At 37.3% G+C, this 19,091-nt stretch overlaps 1 protein-coding gene across 2 annotated transcripts; it reads right to left on the reverse strand.

The window, feature by feature from the left end:
* Positions 1–1,059: 1,059 nt before the first annotated feature.
* Positions 1,060–19,091, reverse strand: Akr1c18 (aldo-keto reductase family 1, member C18). Of its 2 annotated transcripts, NM_134066.3 has the most exons (9): positions 18,960–19,091; positions 13,651–13,818; positions 12,735–12,851; positions 11,663–11,740; positions 10,572–10,694; positions 5,579–5,688; positions 5,047–5,212; positions 3,648–3,730; positions 1,060–1,281 (listed from the first exon to the last, which is right to left on the reverse strand). In NM_134066.3, the coding sequence occupies exons 1-9, from the start codon at positions 19,041–19,043 to the stop codon at positions 1,239–1,241; spliced, it is 972 nt and encodes a 323-aa protein (NP_598827.1). In that variant the 5' UTR covers positions 19,044–19,091; the 3' UTR covers positions 1,060–1,238. The 2 variants fall into 2 exon arrangements, with proteins under 2 accessions (NP_598827.1, NP_001333464.1); NM_001346535.1 differs by lacking the exon at positions 11,663–11,740.

The raw sequence follows: 19,091 nt of genomic DNA on the forward strand, positions 1-19,091 counted from the left end.
ACATCATTGGTATCTGATGTGTGATGTAGTGAGAAAAATACAATTGATCCACCATCTAGAATAATGCATCTAGTTGTGGATCTCTTTTTTGAGAAAACCATCAGTGCTAAGTTTTGTTACAAAAGACATCCTTATAAATGGCTATTTTGGCTAGAAAATGTCACCATGGGTCACCTCTGTGTTTGTTCCAGTTATCCAGAGCTTGGGTATCTTTATGGTCAGGTTTATCTTTAGAAAAGATTAACCAATATAAAAGAGCACATCCTTCACTGGATGCTTTGGCTAGGAGTAAAATCAATTTAGATTACTAGGTAGGCTTATTTATGGCTGCAGGACTTTGATCTAGACAGTATAAATTAAGTTTCTGATAAGATGTGTGCTATGTCATTATGTAATCCTCTGGTGTGGTATGAGTAAAGACTATGTAATCCAAACGGAATGAATAAATCCACTAACTCCTGCAGATAGAGCCTTCATGACAACTTTGCTTATAACGAAACACACACACACACACCTATACATATACACATGCCACAAGATCATTAACAAAGCACGTTTAAATCATAGGCCTTTTAAAGTATCTTAGAAGAAACAAGGGATTTCCTTGAGTTGTTTCTACAGAAGGACAACATTTATAATTTTGTATGGGCTGGGCACACCAGAGTTTGGTTCTGTTTACCTCCTAAAGACCTCAAGATCTTTGCAGACTGACTCCCCTCTAGGCTTCCTCCAAGTCTCATACAGGAGCTGCAATATCAGTTTCTTGGGCCTCTATGCCTTGAGCTTCTGGGGCTGTGGTTGCTCTTCTCAGGTGTGTCTTGCATTTTAGACCGCATGTGGAATATTTTTTTGTCCTTTGAACACCAGGAGAAACATAGGCTGATAAAAACCCTTCTAATTGCTGCTTCCATAAAGGGTGAGAACTCTCTCTGTACCTAACCTAGAAATGTCAATAGAATGGCTGCTATCTTTCAAACACTGCACATACATTTCCAGATAAATCAGTTTGACTTCTTAATGAGGCAGGAGGAGGTAAAACATTCAAATCATACACAAGAGTAGATGAGGTTGAAGCAAAATATTTTTATTTATTTATAGAAAAGAAGCAAAATTTATTGAATTAACTGGGGGTGAGTTGCTAAGCAGTGATTGGAGGCGGTGTGTCGAGTTATTGGCATCTGAGAGTCCAGCATCACACAAAAGATCTTCTAATAGAACTCGTGGCAAGGGCCTCCATCTTAATATTCATCGAAGAATGGAAAGTTAGGGTGAGCCTTAAACCTGCAGTAAGAAAGAACAATGCACAATGTTTCTGGTGACTGATTATATAGTATATGATTTCTATAAAGATGCCTCTGAGGTGGAAATTGAAAACTGTTTTCTGATAAAGCCAGATGACCTCTGCTCTTATTTTTTAAAACAGTCCTTTATGATAGATCTGAAGAACAAGTGAGCTGTTCAAATTATATTTTCCTTGAAACTTAATACATAAAGAGTCCAGAGACAATCAAAGATATATGCCTTTCTGCAAAACAAAGAGAATTTTACTGTAAATTCTCAATGAAGCAGAAACTGATTTTTGCCTTGTTTTGCATTGGTTAAGTCTAGTTATGTATTTGACAATAATAAATACCTTTGAGGGGCTGTGAGATGACTCAAAAGGTAACAATGCTTGCTGCCATCCCAGGTGACTTGAGCTATATCCCCAGGCACCACGTGGTGGCAGTACAGAATCAACTTCTGCAAGTTGTCCTATGACCTTAACTTGCATATTATGCATATCATATTAAGTGCACATCAAATTAAAAGTAATAGAAAGTTTAAAATACTTTTTAGGTAATAAAAAACTGATAGCAGCTTAGTGACTTTTTTTTTTTTTCGAGACAGGGTTTCTCTGTGTATCCCTGGCTGTCCTGGAACTCACTTTATAGACCAGGCTGGCCTCGAACTCAGAAATCTGCCTGCCTCTGCCTCCCGATTGATGGGATTAAAGGCGTGCACCACCATACCTGGCTTAGTGTCATTTTTTTAAAGTCATTAATTATTCACTAGTTACTTATGACACAGATTTACACCTAACAAGGATGTCATTCATGAGACTAAAGTTTCTTGGAGATTAGTTACTATATGAAACTAATGATGTAGCATGAAACTGACAAAATGATTTATCATTTAATAGAAGTAAAAGTCATGGATTGCTTGCCATTATTCCCATCTCTTTGATAAGGTGAGCTTACTTCTCATTATTTTCCTCTATACTATTAGAACATTAGCAATATTTTGCTAATATAGGTAATAACCCACCTAATGACTTTGGATCACGTGCAGTTCTGCATTCTAGTACATCCCATATGTTATAATGCTTAATTTGAATTAATTACGATTAATTTTATCACGAGGAGAAGAAATTTCCTGCTTAACTTCTTTTACATTATACATCTTTTTGCAAATCCTTGACTTGAAGATAGCATGGAGGAGAGTTATGATCTTTCATTGGTTATAAATTTTTCCAGTGAAGTATAGATGTCCATCAACAGATGAATGCATGATGAAAATGTATGTACATTTGTACAATGTAATTTAATTGAAATGTATAGAATAAAGTTATGAAACATGAATGAAAATGCAAAGTACTACATTAAGTGATGAATCCCAGTTCTAGAAAGACAGTTAATGCGTGTTCTCTTTCATATGTGGATTCTAGATACTAACTTACATATATGTGTATTGAAGTGAGAATGGTTGTGGGCAGGAATCAGAAAACTAGAAAGGCTGGTGAGTGTGGAGAAGAAACTTTAAGAAGGGAAGGTGGGGGATGTGAAAACAAATACTTGACAAGAATGAGGAAAAGGAGGTGGGAAGGAAGAAGTGGGGAAGGTGTCCAAGGAAATGGAAATTGGAGTGTGGGGGGAGGTTCAGTCAAAACTAAGCTTATGTGAAAATGCCATAAGGAAACTTGTTACTTTGTATGCTAATTAAAAAGTGTGTCTGGCAGGCAGGCATTTGGCTGCACACGATTTGTAATTGTCTTTCCACTCCCACATCTTTAGACTCTGCTTTCAGATCTCCAAACTTCAGAACATCCATACCACATGTTCTGTTTACCACAGCAACCCTGATATTCTTGAGAAAATAGTTGTCTGGGTCATGAATACACATACAGTGCAAAGAAAATATAAGGGTTGACATTGTACAGCCGTTAGATTCTTAGGAATCAACAAGATCAACCAAGAGGGAGGAGAGCTGCTGACTAAACACCTCAGGGATGGTATGAATTTTTAAAACTGATCATTACAATGTTCAAACATGTGACATTGAAATGCACAGATTGTATATCCACAGTATACACAAGACATGCAGGAAGAATAAAGACTCACCAATGACGCTATTTACCAGTGCAATGGATACAGGAGGAGCAAATACGTCAGATCAAGGTGATCCTGTATCTGCCACCCCATTTGCCGTGCTTAAGAGCAAAACTCTGACAGAATCTAGAAAGAGCATTCTACAAATCTGTGTCTTTCTACTCACTGGTCTTTGATGTCCTCATATTGAGGTCACTTCTGACAGACATGCTATTAAAATACTCCCCTTACAGAATAAGTATAGAACCATCAAAATTATAAAAAGCTATTAAAGTTTCTTACATATCAGCAGGAAAGTACCGAAGATTTCTGTCCAGGCCATCTAAAATTTTCATGTCATCTGAAGCCAATTGGAAATCAAAGACCTGTTACAGAAGAAATGTTATTTTAAATATTTATTTATGAAAATATATGTCAATCTTTTTTCAGAGACAATGATTAAAATATCTGTGAAGTTCTCTCCAATTCTTAAAGTCATCAAGCAAAATATTCAAGTGAGTTTTTAAGACCAGATTGAGAATTAAGTGGAAATATATCATCATACACAATATGTAGTACTATAGACAAAGAAGAAATGAAGTTGATGTGATTCAAAAGAGATAGTGATATGAAAGTGCAGAAAATGAACTTCAGGAATTTTCATGGATACAGTTGAATTTGTATATCCCATACATGAAGTTAGGATGAGAAGAAAAAGTAATTTTTCATATTATTTAAAGTAGTAATTGCCCAATAATTAATCATTCCTGGTCAAAGGACTCAGAAACTGGCTTGAAGAGGACCCTTATTTCAACTGGTTTTATCTTGAAGATGATGATAACTAACTGGTACAGTATTAACACATGGGTCCATAATTCATTGGTGCTACTTCAAAATAGTGTTATAGAGACAAAATATATTCAAAATATATACAAAATATATACAAAAATATATACAAAAATATTAATTGTAAAGCTGACATATTTAGTTAAGAGATGTACCACTTAATTTATAAGATTTTTGTACATTTGAAAATTCTGAAAATAAAAAGGGAGGATGTGGGAAGCAGAAAAGATGCAGCTTAAGAGTCCTGGTACTCCCAGAGCTCGTATCTCTAGCTGCATATGTATCAGAAGATGGCCTAGTCGGCCATCATTGGGAAGAGAGGCCCGTTGGTCTAGCAAACTTTATATGCCCCAGTACAGGGAAACGCCAGGGCCAAGAAGTGGGAGTGGGTGGGTATGGGAGCAGGGCTGGGGTGGGGGAGGGTATAGGGAACTTTCCGGATAGCATTTGAAATGTAAATAAAGAAAATATCTAATAAAAATATTTATGCAAAAAAAGAGAAAAAAAGAAAAGAAAAGAAAAGAAAAGAAAAGAAAAGAAAAAGAAGCCATAAGCTGAGCCCATGACTACGTCTGTTACATTGGATCCTTCCCAATTAAAATTCAACAGTAAAGTCAAAAAAAAAAAAAAAAAGTCCTGGGAAAGGATGAACCTAGACCTGCTGTGCTGAGCAGGGGAGGTGGCAGACTGGGAGAGGGGCGGGGCAGGGAGGATGCTGTGCGAGGGGGTACTGGGAGGAGAGGGGGACTGACATTGGGATGTAAAGTGAATGAATGAATGAATGAATGAATGAATAAACAAACAAACAAACAAACAAATAAATAAAAAGAGTTCTGGTGCCCCATCTCTTCATCACCTGCATGTTCTCTCTGATTCTCTCCTCATTGAAACTCTTGGCTAGGGCCACAATCCCACGGTCCAGCTGGTAGCGAAGGGCAATCAGGGCTGGAGTCCGCTTGTACTTCTTTGCCATGGCACAAAGAACTGGATCATCCAAGAGAACTGGGGTATCCTCATTTATACTGGAAGGAAAGACGAATTCCAGAAATTGTACTCTCTCTCTGTCTCTCTGTCTCTCCCTGTCTCTGTCTCTGTCTCTGTCTCTCTCTCTCTTTCTCTCTCTCTCTCTCTCTCTCTCTCTCTGTGTGTGTGTGTGTGTGTGTGTGTGTGTGTGTGTGTGCGTGCCACAATTGAGCACAGATGAAAATGGCCACAAGAGTCCAGGAATTCTCAAATGCAGCCAGTAGACTAGCAGCTGATCATCCTCTGGGACCTCTCAAAAATACCTCCCCCTCTGACTACGAGTGAATTCTAGAAACCTGACTATTGTAAAACTAAGACTATGTTAACAACGGTGACTAAGAGATGAACTCTGCTGTTGTTATTACCAGTATTTGTATCTTTGAGTTCCCAGGGCACCATAGGCAACCAGAACAATGTCATTCATCTTGCAGTAGGCCAGCAGCTTGCTCTGGTTGAGATAAAGATGGCATTCTACCTGTACATAAAGAGAATAGAAAGGTATCAAAGTATATAAAATCTCACAATGATGACAAAGGAATATTAAACGGAAGGAAGCTTAATAAAAATAACCGATATTAATGTGAAATCTAGAAAGTATCAGTACTATGTCATGATTTTTTTTTCCAAATAAATGAAACATCTCTCTTGGGAAGTAAAAATAAAATAAATAACATTCTCGAGATTCGGTAATCCCATGGGCCAGGTCTCAGATGTTTAGTACCAATTTCTACTATGACAGACGTAACAAGTCCTACGTCATTCTATGTGGAAGGAGAATGAATTCACAGAGGTTTGAATAATGAATAGTAGACTAAATCGAGGATTTGACTGAATATTCCATCGAAGTAAAGCCTGAAGGAAATTGTTAAAATTTTTGCCATTGATGAGTTGATTTCTATATCAAAAGAAGAATAATTAAAATAATTGCATGTACTGGGAAGGAGAGAGGGAGGGACACACACACACACACACACACACACACACACAGAGAGAGAGAGAGAGAGAGAGAGAGACAGAGACAGAGACAGAGACAGAGACAGAGAGAGAGACAGAGAGACAGACAGAGACAGTCAGAGAGAGACATAGAGAGAGACACAGAGAAAGAGCCAGAGAGACAAAGAGAACACAAAAGTATTGCCCTCTAACAATAGTTATTATAAACTCCTTTCTTAATAATTAAGGGAAAGAAATCAAAGTGTAGCTTATCTTATAGTTTATAAGCTTGTTTGATCCTTATAATCAAATTCTCTTTATACTGATATATCATGTAAGAAAATGAATAGCAGTATCAATAGAATTGGTAACATCTAAGGGGGAAATTTTCACAGGCCACAGTCCTATATGAACACAGGCAACTAAAGACACTGGGAGAAGGGTTAGCATCCCTGGGATGAGCCCCCTTACTGGTTGTCTGATGCAGAGTGGTCAGCCAAAACCATATACATACAGTTAACAAAGTAGGACTCAAAACTTAGATATCAAGAAAGACACCCAATTAAAAAATGGGTTTGGCCATCAATGGGAGGAGAGGCCCTTGGTCTTTCGAAGATCATTGCCCCAGTACAGGGGAATGCCAGGACCAGGAAGTGGGAGTGGGTGGGTTGGGGAGTAGGGCAGGGGGAGGGTATAGGGGACTTTTGAGATAGCATTTGAAATGTAAATGAAGAAAATATCTAATAAAAAAGATATTTATACCACACGAAGAAACAAAAAAATGGGGTACAGATATGAACAGAATTTTCAAGAGAAGAAATGTAAATGGTTGAGAAACACTTAAAGAAATGTTCAATATCCTTAATAATCAGAGAAATGCAAATGAAAACTGTTTTAAGATTTCATCTTATACCTGTCAGAATTTGTACGTTCAACAAAACCAGTGATAGGTTGTACTGGCAAGGATGTGGAATAAGAGGAACACTTAGCTATTGCTGATGGGATTCAAAACGTGTACAGGCACTTTGAAAACCAGACTGGTGGTTCCTCAGGAGGGTCTGTGTCAAAATCCAGCTATACCACCACTCTTGGGCCTATTCAGAAAGGACACTTTATCCTACCAGAGAGATACTTGCTCATCCATATTCATTGCTGTCCTATTCTATACATAATAGCCAAAATTTGGAAACAACCTAGATGTCTCTGAAGAGTTGAAAATGTGGTACAGTTAAAAAGTTACACATTGTCAAAAAAAATCATGAAAAATTTAAGCAAATGGATGGAGCCTGTGTAGGTATGTAGGTAGCCCAGACCCCAAAAGACAAATATAATGTGTATTCACTTATATATGGATATTAGTTAAGTCAATGATAACCAAACTACAGACTGTAGAACCACAGAGGAAATATAGAATAAGGGAATAGAGAGGACAGATAGACCTCGCAAGGAAAGGGAAATTCAATATATAGATGTGGATGAATGGTGGAGAGGACTGGAATGGGAGGGCAGAGAGGAAAGGGTGATGAGGGAGCAGATGCAGGGAGAGACAGCTAAAACTAAGGGCCATTTGCATGGTAGAAGATAAACCTAATACAGTAGAAGCTCTCTAAAATATGTATATACATAAAGGTGATCTAAATGAAATCACTGAACAATGGGGGGCAGGGGAGACAGAGTACCAACTGGCTATCTGTCAGCCATGAAGCTCCCACTACTGGGATTGGGATACATCTAACTGAATTGTCAGCCAAAGGGGTCCCATGAGAATCCTCAAATAACCCAGACTGTAGCCAGGACTATAGGTTGGTCTTCACAAACCGACCATAAGTCCTCACTGCTGAGGAAAGCACCTACCCAACTCGTTGAACATGGAGAAGTTATGTTGGTGCCTAGACAGAGGCTTTATTCCTGTGTTCTAGCATCTTTGGTACAGGAAGATACCCTGCATGCTACCACAGGAAAAATACAAACACCAGCCCAGGTGCAATCCCTTTGTTTTACAATGGTAGCCTGCCTGCAAGATATGCTAATGCAATGGAGGCATAAATCTTGTCACAGTATCCAACCAATGTCTGATTTGACTTAAGGCCCACTCAGAGAGATGGAACTCATACCAGACATTATTTGAGTGGTCCAGAACCTGAGACTAAATGGGTCAGGGACCTAAGTTAAAGCCAAATACTAGTGTTCTACTACAAGATCATAGCGATAAAATGATTTGTAATGACATTTTGCTACACTCATTGATCAGTGCCTTGCTCCACCATCAGTAGAGTAGCTTTCTCCTGCAGTAAATGTGACCAAATACAGAGACCCATTTTACAGAGAGTGAGAGACCTTGGGACACCCAGCCCTAAAGGGGATGCTTCCATTATTTTCCTTGCCACAGGGCTCAGGGGACCTTGTGGAAGAGGGGGTGGAAAGAGCACAGGAACCAGTTGGGATGGAGTCTGCTGAGAAAACAGGGCTCACTCGATCAACAGGATCAATACACAAATGAACTCAAAGACTGAGGCAGTATGCAAAGGGCCTGTGCAGGTCTGTAGCAGACAGGTTCCTAGAGCAGAAAAGAGAAGTGGACACATGCTTCCATCCTTAGCACAGAAGCTCTCTTCGATTGATAACCACTTGCAAATGAGAATTTGGTTTCCTCTGAGGGAGTCTCATTGGGGAAACAAACTTCTCTTAAGGGAAAGCTACATGTCCAGTAGTAGATGGCCAAAAGAAAGCAAATTCAATTTCATCTTTGTAGAATCCTTGTCTTATAATCTATCTATCATCTGTCTGTCTGTCTATCTATCATTAATCATCTATCTATATTTTTATATATAAATAAAATATATATCCCACAGGTCCTTTGCATGTATAATGGGTTCCAGTTTAGTGTCTTTTTGAGAGATTTCTGAGTGTGTGAGTGAGTAGTTCTCTGTATTTATATCTGCTTCTCATGCCTTTTCTTGGAATGTGATCCTTCTGTTTTGTTCTATTTGTTTGTTGTTGTTCTATCCTATTTTTATTTTATTATTATCCCTTAGAAGCCTTGTTTGTTTTCTAGTGAAAGACAGAGTAGTGATGGATCCGGATAGGAGGGGAGGTGGGGAGTAACTTGGAGGAATAGAGGGAGGGGAAAACACAATCAAAAATATTATGTGAAAAAATATATATTTTATATTAAGGGAAAAGAAAGAAATCTTACCTTTACAAAGAAGAGATCTGACTAGATTTAATTTTACTAAACTATCAAATCTGATGCCACTAGTTGTTAGATTGTTTGAGTTCTGGCTTATTTGTGATTATCTCCAGCTGCTGTCAGTTAAACTTTGAGACACTTTTAATTTTTAACTTCTTTTGACATAATACCGTAGGTTCAATTATGGACGAGAACAGTTAATTCGTGGTCTTCTGTGGTATGTTGGAGTGAATAGTTATTGCTATAATTTACTTTCAATGGGTTCAGCAAAATATTAAACATGTGTGCATATTGGGACACATGCACTTGCCTACATTATAGAACATGTTAAATCAATCATTTTTAGACCAATGGTTCTCAACCTGTGGGTCACAATCCCTCTGTGGGAGTGTCAAATTACCCCTTTACAAGGGCTGCATTTCAGATATCCTACATATCAGATATTTACATTACAAATGATAATAGTAGCAAAATTGCAGTTATGAAGTAGCAGCAATAATAATTTTATGGTTGAGGTTCACCACAACATGAAGAACTGTATTAAAGGACCACAACACTAGGAAGGTTGAAAACTACTAATTTAGACTCACTGATATTTCGTATCATTTCTCCAAATGTTCTAAAAGTTTGAATATGGTTCATTATAAAACCAGTGTAAAACTATTACTTCTTTGTTGTTTCTTTGACATTTATATTTGAAAACAGTATGTCTTTATGTACCTAATACATGAATATGTAAGTCACATTTTTCCAACCAAGAACATGTTTCTTATATGAAAGTTATGAAAAGTACCTCAGATCATACAATTGGCACACAGTAGATGTTCCAGGCACTGCATTAACTCTACACATTACCACAATTTCCTGAGTTTGGATTTCATTTGCTACCAGTATTGCCATCCTCTCCGCTTTCCTGTTTCAGCATCTCCTCATGCTAAGAACCCAGGGCTAAATTGCCTTCCTAATAGCTTCCTCCCCAAATGCTAGCCTTGTCTTCTCTAAATTACTTCACACTGTGGTCTCCCTTCATCATTGTTTTGCTTTACCAAGCAAAGACACAATTATGAGCCCTTTCAGAACGCTCTTAGCCACCTTAGATGAAAGTTTTGCTCTTAGCCACCTTAAAAGAAAGACAGAAAAGAAAGATGAACGTGTAGGGAGGACACACAGACACCCGTCAATAGCACAAGAAGAAAGGATAGAAAGCCTGAAGGAAAGTAGAGAAAGAACCTCACCTGGTTGCACACAGGCTTGTACTTGAGCCCTGGCTTGTTCAGGATCATCTCCAGTTGTCTACGGTTAAAGTTAGACACCCCGATGGACTTGGCCAGCCCTGCATCCTTACACTTCTCCATGGCCTGGGGAAGGAGACATTAGTGAAGAATGATGTATGCACTTGGAATCCAGTGACAGAATTGCACATCTATGTTGCTAGACCAAAGAGTGATAAGAAAAGAAAATGCAGTTAACGATTATTTATGTTAAGAAGTGAAGATTAATAAAGGAGATGGCAGAAGAGATAATGATAATGAGATAGACACTGCCTGTACTCTCCTTAGGCAATCATGATTATCATATAGGGAGGAATGCCTGTTACAGTATTCCCCAATCCTCTTACACATTGTTCTGCCCTGCATTCCCTTATTATTTAAGCAGAAGAGTCACAAGAAAGACTTTAATATTTATAGTAAAGGACACTTATCTCTTTCTTACATGTGGAATTGTGTGACCTAGATTTCTTTCTACATTTTTTTCAGTAACATTCAGGAGTTGGTTCTTTGACAATGTCATACATGTATTATATAGTGCATTCAGATTACTGTAACCCTCACTGACTCTAATCTCCCTCCCAAATCTATTACCTGTCCCTTTTCTCCCTAAACCTCCTTTCCACATTTATATCCTTCTGTTCTGAGGCCCTCAAAATTTAACCAGGATTATCTCAATGACCTGGATTTGGAAATATCTATTGGTGCCTGGTGGGTTCCTGAACGGATGGATACCAGCTGAAGACAATAACTGCCCCTTTCCCAGAATTTATCATCAATAGTTAGCAGTTCAGCCCCAAGAGATAGGGCCTCCATGGGTCCCTCCATGATGACAGGTTTAATCTTGTGCAGGCCTACTCAAAGGGGATGGGGCACACCTAGTGAGAGACCATGACTGCATTGCCTATATCATGACCAGAAAACAGCATTTCACAGGGCTTCCCTCTTGTGGCTTTTACATTCTTCCTGCCCTCCGCTGAAATGTTCTCTGAGTCTCAACTATAACATTCTCTGGTTGTCTTTTTATTTTTTCTGTGGCGTTTATTATAGTCACTCACCTCCCATGTGTCACAGAGATCCACTGTGTCAAATATTAAGTTTCCATGCTCATCTTTAGGCAAAAGCTCATTCCCTGGCTGGAATAGTAGCAGTCATTAGAGATATGTTAACATTTCCTCCTGTAGTTATGCTCCCACACAAGTTTATGCCTGGGAATTAAGTCCCTAATATAGATGAAACATCTTTTCACATATTAAACAGTGCTTTTTGTGCAGAATTCTAAGTGATGGCTTTCAGCAACAGTCCTTTCCATTTTTATATGCTTTATGTGATCATAAAAAAATACAATTCCACGTCACGTGGAGTGTACCAGTTGACTCGTGTTACTTTTAGTCCACTTCCCTGTTATAATGCCGATCTTTCTCTGAGAAAGTCACTAGTGACATGGTATTGATTTCAGGCAATTGGATGTTGTGATCTTGACACAGAATAAACAATCAGGGTTCAGATTGATGGCCTTCAATACCTTGCATGCATGAGTGATAGGAAGCTCAGAGGAAGAAGAAGTTAATCATTTCTTGCAAGACAAACTTTGATGTTGGAACATTTAGGAAGCCATCAAGGACAGATTTATCATCAACAGAAGTGCCTGAAACAAAAACTGACCAAACCTCTAATAACATAGAAGAAGCAAGGTATGGATGGATAAGTGGAGATATTCCCAAAGAACACTCCTATTAGTCAATATATCCTTAGCTTTTCTCATTTACATGATGTGGAAAACTTTTTTACATAAGTTATCCTGAGTAGTGTTTTATAATTTTTTTGCATTTTATTTATCTTTTGTGAGTGTGTGTGTGTGTGTGTGTGTGTGTGTGTGTGTGTGAGAGAGAGAGAGAGAGAGAGAGAGAGAGAGAGAGAGAGAGAGAGAGAAAGAGAGAGAGATCAGAGGACATCTTGTAGGAATCAGTTCTTTTCTTCCATCATTTCTGCAGCCATACATTATTCTTTTATAACTCATGCAAGCACACTGAGATTCTATATACTTTTAGAAACTAAATCCATCTACTTACAAAATGAGGGTCATGTTGATAGATGAAGTTAGATAGTTAGACATTACAAATTGCCTACCTTCAGAGACACTGGGAAATGAATGAGATAGAGGTCTACATAGTCCAAATTAAGTTTCCTCAGGGAATTTTCCAAGCTGGGTCTGACCAACTCTGGACGATGGGAAGTTGACCAAAGCTGCAGAAGATGTGCAATGGAAACTGTGAGTAAGTTACCATACTCAGTGGCTTTCTGTCACCTGGTATTGAGAAGTTTCAAGTACTTAAAAACTGACCACAAGAAATATACTCATTTTTTCCCTGAATATCTATCTTATAAGGGTGTCCACTTATATAAACTCTCATATACATGGTTATCATTAGTAAATATGACAAAAATAGAAGGGAATTTAAGACATAAATACATTATCAATTCATGCTGGAATTAATTATGTATTAGAAACAGTTTAATATTTTAATTCTCTCATCCACTGAACTCAGTGAGAACAATTAAATAGCCCTTTAATTTATATAACTAAAGAGAAGTTATTTTTTAAATATTTTAATATGTTGTAGACACAGTACTAGATAGTTTAGCTATTTCTTAATTTCACACCTAAGGGTTCTTTTATAATATTCTGTCTTATCTATATGATGATTGATATTCATAATTATAAGTTTTAAAAAATAATTTAGCATACAAGGGAATGTGTCATCACAGCAGAGTCCTCCCTGATAATATCTAAATCATAATACTCTCCCTTGAACCTCAGAGAAACAACTGGACTTTACATTAAGCTTATGAATTTAAATATAGCAATGATGAGACACCATCACCCCCAACCATGTTCAATACTGAATGCAAAGTGTGACTATGCATGAACAAAAGATGGCCAATAAGCACAATTCACCAAGTACAGGTTCAATTACACAGTGTCATCTAAATATATCCCCTTTTCACTAATTTGTAAAAGTCACAGAGTGTGTATAGAACATACCTTCGAAGTATAGAATATATCTTCCCTTTTCACAGTGCCATCTTCAATCTTGCTTAGAATGGCCTGGCCTATCTCTTCTTCATTCTGGTACAAGTGAGAACAATCAATATGGCAGAACCCAACATCTATAGCTATTTTGGTGGACTCCATAGACTTTTTCTTGAGATGCTAAAGAAACAGAAACAAATAGTATTTAGAGCTCTGTATGACTGAGTCTAGAATCAATCCCTCCCCATATTTTCAGTTAGTTCTGCTTGGAGTAATGGATCCAGCCAAGTTTTACTGAGTTTTTCATAACTCAATAAATACATTGATGAGAGATATCAATTCCCAGAAAACAGCAAGCTCTAATCCAAAAATAAAGGTGGCTAGTATACTCTGCTAATCTTTTTCTAAGCAATTAAATTCTCTATATATCAGAAACAAAAATGCACAATGAAAATGGAACACTCAAAAATACAGATTTATGCATAAGAAATTATCTACATCTAAAAAGAAAATTTGAGTAGTTGTCAGATTTTGCATTAAAATTCATGATTTTAGGAAAATTATAACTAAATCAAAATTTAAAATTATTGTCTTGTCCACCAAGTTTGGTTAAAAGATAAAGATTGTGAACCAAACATATTATTTATTTGTTATTCACTAATTAAAATTAGCTTTTACTTCATACATTAATTTTGAAGGTAAGAAGAATAAAATAACTGTAAAGATTTTTTTTATGAAATAGTGTTAAAGGTTTTACCAGACAATTAATAATCATAATAGTTAATAAACAAAGACCAGGTAAAGAGATGTTGCCTGCCCTAACAGAAGAGCCTCAGAGGGACATAGCTAGAGCTCTTTTGAATATGCTTTCTGGCTTCAGGAGCAGCATCTGTGTGATTAGAACAGCCCTGGATAAGAGAGAAGGAAGCAATAGAGCCAGTATGAAAATATTTACATGTTTTATCAAGCACTTTAGAAGCTAAAAAGTGAAAATTCGCCAGTTGAATATCTAAAACTGCTTGTTCTTACCCTTGAAGTTTCATAGAGTTCTAAAGTTTGTTTGTTTGTTTGTTGTTTGTATTTTTAATTATTAAATCAAGAAGGGTGTTCAATGGAAAGGACTCAAGGAGCTGAAGGGGTTTGAAGCCCCATAGGAGGAACAACAATATGAACCGACAAGTACCCCCAAAGCTCTCAGGGACTAAACCACCAACCAAAGAGTATACATGGAGTGACTCAAGGGCTGCATATGTAGTAGAGGATTTGGGGGACATCAATGAGAGGAGAGGCCTTTGGCCTTGTGGAGGCTTGATGCCCTAGTGTAGGGGAATTCCAGGACAGGGAAGCAGGAGTGGGTGAGTTGGGGAGCAGCGGAGGGGGGATGAGATAGGGGGGTTTTCAGAGGGGCAATGAGGAAAGGGGATAAAATTTGAAATGTAAATAAAGAAAATAACTAATAATAATAGTAATAAAAGAGTTTAAGATCACTACCAGAAAATTAACTACCAATTTTATCTATCTGTGAACCCTGCAAGCTTCAGTAGTGACTGGACTTAGCAATATATGCTTACTGCGACAATGGTGGCATGGAATCATGGGAGTGACTAATAACTTTTTGGATGTAAACCTACTCCCCAAGACAGATTCCATTCCTGGTATCCTTACTGGGGTCATGAGCCTGTGATAAGAAAAGTCATAGGCCCTAGATAAGAATGTAAGTAGAATGTAAATAGTCATACAATTAAACTGGCTCTTAATCACTTATCCTTATATTCAGAGGTTAGTGAATCTCTCAACTGTCATTTGAGAAGATAATTGGAATATGAGATCTGAGAAAAAAATATGTTCTCAAAAATAACACCAAAATCTTTTTTGAAAAGTCATGAACCTGAAAGAGAACAATGAGAGGTATAAGAGAGAGCACGGGGAAGGGGGAGAAGGGAAATGATGTAATCATATTATATTATAATCTCAAAAATAAAAAGAAATAATGAAAAATGTTATTTCTCAAAGTGAAAATTTTGCCCAACTCTTAAATAAATGCAAATTAAATTTAGGTACTATAATATTATCAATAAATGCAATGCATTTCTTTGGGGGGGGCTGATGTTATAGATAAGGTTAACCTTAGCAGAAGACCCATGTTTTGTTCTCAACACACACGTACACACACACACACACACACACACACACACACACACACACACACGGCAGCTCACAGCCATCTCTAACTCCAGTCCCATGCTATCTGACTTCTTCTGACCTCAGCAGTCCTCAGTTACTCATGGATTATGGGTTGCCTCCACCAATCCTAAAGAGTCTATAAACCACACTTTATTAATTTATAGTTGTTTGTATTGTCTCATGGTGCTGTTGTGTGGTGTATGTTATAAAACCTAGACAGAGTTAATAGCATAGACTTGGGAAAACTGTGTAATGGCCAATGATTGCTAAAAGAGGTTGCAGTAAGAATAAATTTTAAAAATAACACTATTTATTATTTATTTTGTATGTATATGTATGTGTATGATAAAGAGAGAGAGAGACAGACAGAGATACAGAAACATAGACACACACAGAGAGAGAGAGAGAGAGAGAGAGAGAGAGAGAGAGAGAGAGAGAGAGAGAGAGAGAGAGAATGTAGTATGTGATGGGTTCTCTTTGTCTAGGTGGGATCTGGGGATGGAAGTCAGGTCCTATGTGATGGGTTCTCTCTGTCTAGGTGGGATCTGGGGATGGAAGTCAGGTCCTAAACTGCTAGGCCATTTTGCTGACCCAAGAAGGCTTTTAAAAACATACTTAATACTGTATTGAGAAGGATGTGTTGAGTAAAGTGTTATGAAACATTTTAATATCTGGTATGTAACACTAACAATTATCAGACGTGACACCTGGTCAAATTGCTACTTTAAATTCAGAATTCAAAGTCTCTAGGACCATGCTTTCTCCTTCTTCCTAATGTCCAAAGGACAATTTTCTTCAGGGAAAAAAGAAAAGACTCAGTTTCATGCATGCAACTGAGCAGGGCCTCTTCTATTCAGCTTTCCTTGATTTCTTTTCACCTGTAAATTCTGACTTGTATTCTCTGGCCTCGCTATGAGTGATACAGATTGATTATTTCCACTTTTAAATCTGTGAAATCAGCATTTGAAATCGAAGAAAACCATATGTCTTTTAAAAATATAAAGTAAGAGAAAATTCTAAGAACTTTCTACAAACACAGTTACTTATCAAAGAGCTTTGCTCACTCCTTTTTCAAAAGCACAGCTATCTATTCTGTTGAACATAAATTTTGTGTCCCCATATTCTATGTCTGTTGAAAATTACAGACTGCATATGAATTTGATTTAGCAGATTATTGATTAAAATGAGTCAATGTTGTCTTTATAATATGATATTTCTACGATGATGAGGCTCAACAGAAAAATCATCAAGTTGAAATAAAGTTTGCTGTTTACAGCTTTGCTAATTACATGGAAGTCCAGGTAACTGAGCCTGTAGATGAGATCAGACTTGCTAGACAAATACCTGTAACAACTAGAAACTGTTATCTGCACCTGAATAGATGGGACTCAGGGATATTGTGTAAGTAAAATGTCCTCTAGAAACTGGAAGACACTGCCTCTGAGTACGGAAGCTTTAAACATGGAGCAGCTAGGGTGACTGTAAAGTGAAACGCAGTGCCGCTCGCTTCTCAGTGCATTGCAATTTTAGAATTTTAGAATTTAGAAACATTGCCTTGATTAAAGTAATGATTTTATATCACTGAGGTTGATTGTCATATTTCAGCACTATGTATGCAGTATACTACACCAGTCAAATTATTTAAATTGGCATTTCTCCTGCTTATAATTTCTTTAACAAACTTTTATTTTTCTTGAACATTATATAAAATATGATAGGTCATTGTGCACTATACTCATCCTACAGTGTTTGGAAAAACACAATTTATTCCCTTGATTTAATTGTGTGTATTAGTTATGCAACCTTTATCCAACCTTATCTCCTAGCCTCTATCCTGTGTAACCTCTAGTCAATAATACTATATATTTCAGTAGACTTTTTCAGTTTCTACTTATAAAAAAGGACATGTGACAATTGTTTTTCTGTGTCTGGACAGTTCATGTAGCACAATATCCCAGAGTTCCATCTATTCAGCTGCAGATAACAGATAGTTACTTTTCTGTATGCATAGTGGCCTAATATCTGTATATGTGTATAGGCGTGTGTGTGTGTGTGTGTGTGTGTGTGTGTCTATTTGTCGGCTTATCCGTCTATCTGTCTGTCTCATGTTTTCTTTTATATTTCATTAGATGCTGCACACTGAATTGATCCATGTATCAATTATTGTAAATAATGCCATAATGAATGTTAATATCTATTTGCTCTACTCAGTATACTTATTATTTACATATATGCAAAAATGGGATGTCCAAGTGATATCTACTTTTAGTAGTTCTGTAGGAAACTAAAACAAGTTGTGGCATTGGCATACAAATGGACACACAGGAGAATGGAATGGAATCGATTTCATCTACATGAGTCCATGGTCCAGAGTGATTCTCAACAAAGGCATGGAGGCAAGGATAAGAAACAGCACAGGCTTTTCAACCAGTGACACTATGACCTCTGTGTGTCCTCACACAGAGGGCAGAAATGTGGCTATAGTTCCTTACCTGGTATACATATCAATCAAAACGAACAAAAGACGTTTGTATGAGACCTGAGATGGTAAAACCACCAGAAAGAACATGAAGGAATCTCTTTAAAACATTGCATAGGCAATTTTTGGATATGTCCTTCAAAGCACAAGACACAACAGCAAAAGCAGACAAATGATAGTATATCAAGTTAAGAATCTTTCAATTCATGGTAGAAACAGTCAATAGAGTAATGAAACCAACTACAGAACAGGAAAAAACCTGTCATCCAATTATTTCATAAAGACTAATACACATAGCTTATATCAAACTCAGAATAACAAAAAAAGTAAACAAAAATGCATGAGTTGGTTGAATAAACATATTTCAATGGTTAACAAATAAAATGTTTGTGTAATATATATCATCAGATAATGATGTTAACTAAGTTTCAAATTTTCTCCTTTTCTCAGAAGCAGATCGACACTGAAGGAAGACCCCAAAACCAGAATAGTTAGTGATTACATGATCAAACCTTAGTAGAACCCACCCAGTCTGCCTCTCTTCTACATAGCACAGCTCTAATCTGGTGGAGCAGAGCAGCAGGAGTCCACCAAAATTCCACAGGAATTGATAAATTTCATTCTTTTAGGCCCTTAATCCCCAAACCTTTTTTATTACCTCTTCAGTTGCATAGGTGCCAAAGCCCAGGACAGGAATGGAGTGACCATCATTTAATTCTATCTTCTGAATTTTGGAATTCATTCTCAGCCACTGCTCTGACCTAGAAGATTCTCTCTCTTCCTCTGCTTT

This window comes from Mus musculus, chromosome 13 (genome assembly GCF_000001635.26).
Source record: "Mus musculus strain C57BL/6J chromosome 13, GRCm38.p6 C57BL/6J".
Lineage (NCBI taxonomy): Eukaryota > Metazoa > Chordata > Mammalia > Rodentia > Muridae > Mus > Mus musculus.